Source organism: Scylla paramamosain, chromosome 32 (genome assembly GCF_035594125.1).
Source record: "Scylla paramamosain isolate STU-SP2022 chromosome 32, ASM3559412v1, whole genome shotgun sequence".
Taxonomy (NCBI): Eukaryota; Metazoa; Arthropoda; class Malacostraca; order Decapoda; family Portunidae; genus Scylla; species Scylla paramamosain.
This window is the reverse complement of record NC_087182.1, coordinates 12719881-12724227: the sequence shown is the minus strand read 5'-3', so window position 1 is coordinate 12724227 and position 4347 is coordinate 12719881. Positions and strand designations below refer to the sequence as shown.

The window sequence follows — 4347 nt, the reverse complement described above, 5'->3', positions numbered from 1 at the left end:
CTATCGCCTTTCTTCTTTCCATCCTTCCTTCATTTTCCTTCTGCTTCCTTCGTATTTCAGGTCCTCTTCTCTCCTTCTATCTCTCATCACTACATCTTCCTCTACTTCTGTAATTTCTCACCCTTTCTTCCTCCTTCCTGTCTTCTATGCTCCTCTTATTATATCTTCCTCTTGCTTCTCTTATTTCTCTCCCTCTCTCCCTTCTTCCTTCCTTCTATGTCTTCCCTATTACATCTTCCTCCTGCTTCCTTCGTTTCTCTCCCTCTTTTCCTTCTTCCTTCCTTCTATGCCCTCCTTACTACATATTCATCCTGGTTCCTACGTATTTCTCCCTCTCATCTTCTATCTTTCTGTGCCTCATAACCTACCCGCTTTTCCTTCCCTCCCTTCCATATCTTCTTGTGTTCCAGTCTTCCTATCTTCCTCTTCATACATTATACCACACACACACACACACACACACACACACACACACACACACACACACACACACACACACACACATACACACACCTGTATTATCTCCTCTAATGAGGGCCGCTTTATGTAACCTATCAGGTAAGGGACAGAGAGAAGGCAGGGAAATGAGAGAGCTAAGGGAAGATTAAAGAAGAGGGAAAGAATCGCAGAAAAGTGGAAACACGGTAGGGAATAATCGGAAATGAAAGGAAGGATAGTAATTGACAAAAATAGTAGAGGAGAGGAAAGGGAAGAGAGCAAAATAAGAACAAAAGAGCAAAGGGGAGGAGAAGAAGGATTTGAGAATTGGGAAATGTTAAAGAATTGAGAGACTGAAGATAATAAAAGGGGGTGAAAGGAAGGATAATTGTATAGATAATAGAGAAAGGGAGTGGACGGAGAGGAAAACGGTGGAGAAAATACAAAAGAGAGCAAAAGATGTGAGAAAATAAAGTGTGAAACGAAAGATTCGTGAAGTAATAAAGAAAAAAAAAGGAGGAGGAAGAAGCGAAGGAAAATGTAACATGAAAACAGTGAATAAAAGAACTTCAAAAATGAAAAAAGATGACAAAAATCAAATAAAAGTTGAAATAGAGAAGACAAAAGAACACCAATGACGAAGGAGGAAGGAACAGCGACAGCAAAAGGCAAAAGAAGAAAAAAAAAGACGAATAATATAAAAAAGAAAATGGAGGACAAGAGAAAACGAACATAATGGGAATAGAACAAAAGAAGACATAGTGAGAAAACAAGAAAGGAAGGAGAGGCAAAAAATAAAAGATCGTGGGAAAAGGATTAGAGATAAGAGAAGAGGACAAGGCACATAAAAGAAAGGAAGGAGATAGGGAAGAGAAATGGGGACAGGTGGGTGGAAAGGCTCCTCTAGAGAGAGAGAGAGAGAGAGAGAGAGAGAGAGAGAGAGAGAGAGAGAGAGAGAGAGAGAGAGAGAGAGAGAGAGAGAGAGAGAGAGAGAGAGAGAGAGAGAGAGAGAGAGAGAGAGAGAGAGAGAGAGAGAGAGAGAGAGAGAGAGAGAGAGTTGACAAATTGTAAAAAGAGTTGACAAGTAGAAAAAATATTGGTAGTAATTACAGATACACATACGGAGAGAGAGAGAGAGAGAGAGAGAGAGAGAGAGAGAGAGAGAGAGAGAGAGAGAGAGAGAGAGAGAGAGAGAGAGAGAGAGAGAGAGAGAGAGAGAGATCAGTATATTTCAAAACTAAGATTTATGTACTGCATCTACTTGAATACATTAACTTCAGCGTAAACATAAATTCTGAATGTAAATCTCTGAACAATATATTTTGAGTCTGAGAGAGAGAGAGAGAGAGAGAGAGAGAGAGAGAGAGAGAGAGAGAGAGAGAGAGAGAGAGAGAGAGAGAGAGAGAGAGAGAGAGAGAACCTGTAAGTTTTGAATAAAGAGGAACGTTTTCTTTGGAGTAAAAATATGAGACAAGAAAAACGAAAGTAAAAAAAAAAAATGTAGACAAAGAAAGAAGGAAATGAGAAAGGAAAGTGAGGAAGGGGAGAGGGAGGAGTACGAACATGGAATAAAAGAAAGTGAGAATAAAGCAAGTAATGAAGCTGTGAAGAAAGCAAAAAAATAACGGAATAGTATATGAAAGAGGAGAGAGGAGAAAGGAAACGTGATAAAAAAAGAGAAAACGAGAAAATATGAAATGTGCTCCACTCATTACAAGAAAAAAAAAAAAAAGATGTGCAGAGATATGTATAAAAGTACCAATATTTTAATAAACTTAATGGCCAACAATTACTGCTGACGAGGAGGAGGAGGAGGAGGAGGAGGAGAAAATTAAGAAGTGAAAAGGAGGAACTGGAAGGGAAAGAAGAAGAGAAGGAGGAGGATGAGAATGAAGATGAGAATGAGGAGGAAGATGAGAAAGAAGAAGATACGAGATAAAAGAGTAGAAGGAGGAGAGGACAGATAGCAGAGAAAAATGAGAAGAATGATGAAATACCGGAGAGAAGAAAATTGGGAAAGGAAAGGGGACAGGGGAGGAAGGAATGGAGGAGGAGGAGGAGGAGGAGGAGGAGGAGGAGGAGGAGGAGGAGGAGGAGGAGGAGGAGGAGGAGGAGGAGGAGGAGGGGGAGGGGGAAGGGGAGAAGGAGATGTAGATGTCAGTCCATTAATGTTATGTGTAGTAATGTGTAGTAATGAATGGTACAGTGTTGACGTACACACACACACACACACACACACACACATACACAGAGAGAGAGAGAGAGAGAGAGAGAGAGAGAGAGAGAGAGAGAGAGAGAGAGAGAGAGAGAGAGAGAGAGAGAGAGAGAGAATTATTAAGCACTCGTACTATTGAATCTGCTCTCTTTTTTCTTTCTTCCTCCCTCTTTCTCCTTCCCTCCCCTCATGCCTCACATTTCTTGCTCTTTATTTAAATTCTCCTCTCTCTCTCTCTCTCTCTCTCTCTCTCTCTCTCTCTCTCTCTCTCTCTCTCTCTCTCTCTCTCTCTCTCTCCCCATCCTTCTCCCTTCCTTTCATTCTTAGTATAAAAATATTCCGACTTTCACAGCATCACGTTTTTCTCTTCTTTTTCTTTCTATTTTTCTTTTCCTTTACCTACAACTCTCTCCAGTCCATCCACTCCACCTCTCCCTTTCCCTATTTCTCTCGCCTTTTCTCCTTCGTTCCTTTCTTTCCTTCTACAATGCATCTAATACATTCCTCTCATTCTATCTATTTCATCTTTGTCCCCCCTTCCCTTCTTCGTTGTCCCATTCTTCCCTCCCACGTTAAGTCCCTCCATTCCATCCATTCCATCTCTCTCTGCCCTCTCTCTTCCCTCCTTCATTTTCCATATCCATTCTATCTCTCCCTCCGTCTCTTTCCTCCACTCTCCATAGTTCCCTTCCTCCTTACATTCCCCCATGATGTGCCCCTCCATTCCATCCCTTTCGTCTCTCCATCCTTGTTCTCTCTCTCCTTCCCTTCTCCGTTCCCTCCCTCGCTCCCTCCTTCACAGATCGACCGCCACAGACACACAATAGAGCTTAAGATAGTTTCTCTGCTGACTTAAGAAACTCTTGCAGTCTTCTTTCAGTCACGAATGAAAGTAGAAATGGAGTGAGGGAAGGAGAGAGGGAGGGAGAGAAGGAGGAGGGGGAAGGAGGGAGGCTACTACACTCAACATCTTAATTATGCAAACTGTTACTACTGGTTTACATACACAGCTTGTTATGTATGTAAATGGACGCAACTGTTGCCCCGTAATGATAAATGATAATGGCGATTTTTTTTTTTGCCGTTTCTTTTTCCAGATGCTGCGTGAAGCGGGAATAGGCAAAAATGAAAGCGTTGTGCATTTTTCTCCTTTTCGCTCTTCATTTATTTCGGTATTGGTGGCTGCGAAATTTCTTTTGCATTTCGCATTCATTAATTTCACCTCCCTTTTCTTCCTCCTGTAAATGCTGAACCTCAGAGTAAAGCTTTAATAAGAATAAATAAAAGAGTTACGCATTTTTCACTGTCAATTTATTTTTCTGTTGGTGGATGTGAGTTTTTCTTTTTTTCTTTTTTATGCTTCAACATTTTACGTCCATTTGCTTCGTTTCCTAAATATAGTGAGGAGAGGAATAAACTGAAGTGTTGTTTATTCTTCTACCCTCACTGTTTTATTTCAGTATAAGAGGCAGTGAATTTCTTTTCTTCAAACGTCATCGACTGATTCATTTTAAGTCAATTTCCTGTCTTTACTATATTAGAACGAAACAGAACACCCCCCACAAAAGAAAAAAAAATTATGCTTCGAATTTCTTTTCATTTCATTGCCAATATAGTTTGTTTTTACCGGCAGTGAGTGTCTTTCCATTCAACATCTATTCACTTAGCGTGGCGGTGGCGTGTGTCAGGAGGGC

The 4347-nt window shown here is 40.8% G+C and overlaps 1 protein-coding gene across 1 annotated transcript in view; it reads left to right on the top strand.

Moving 5' to 3' along the window:
• Positions 1-1313: 1313 nt before the first annotated feature.
• The window catches only part of LOC135088881 (uncharacterized protein DDB_G0271670-like), a 15873-nt gene continuing 12839 nt past the window's right edge, over positions 1314-4347 (top strand). Inside the window, exon 1 of the mRNA XM_063983942.1 lies at positions 1314-1323. Within this exon, the coding sequence (XP_063840012.1) occupies positions 1314-1323 (10 nt within the window). The remainder of the gene's footprint in view (positions 1324-4347) is intronic.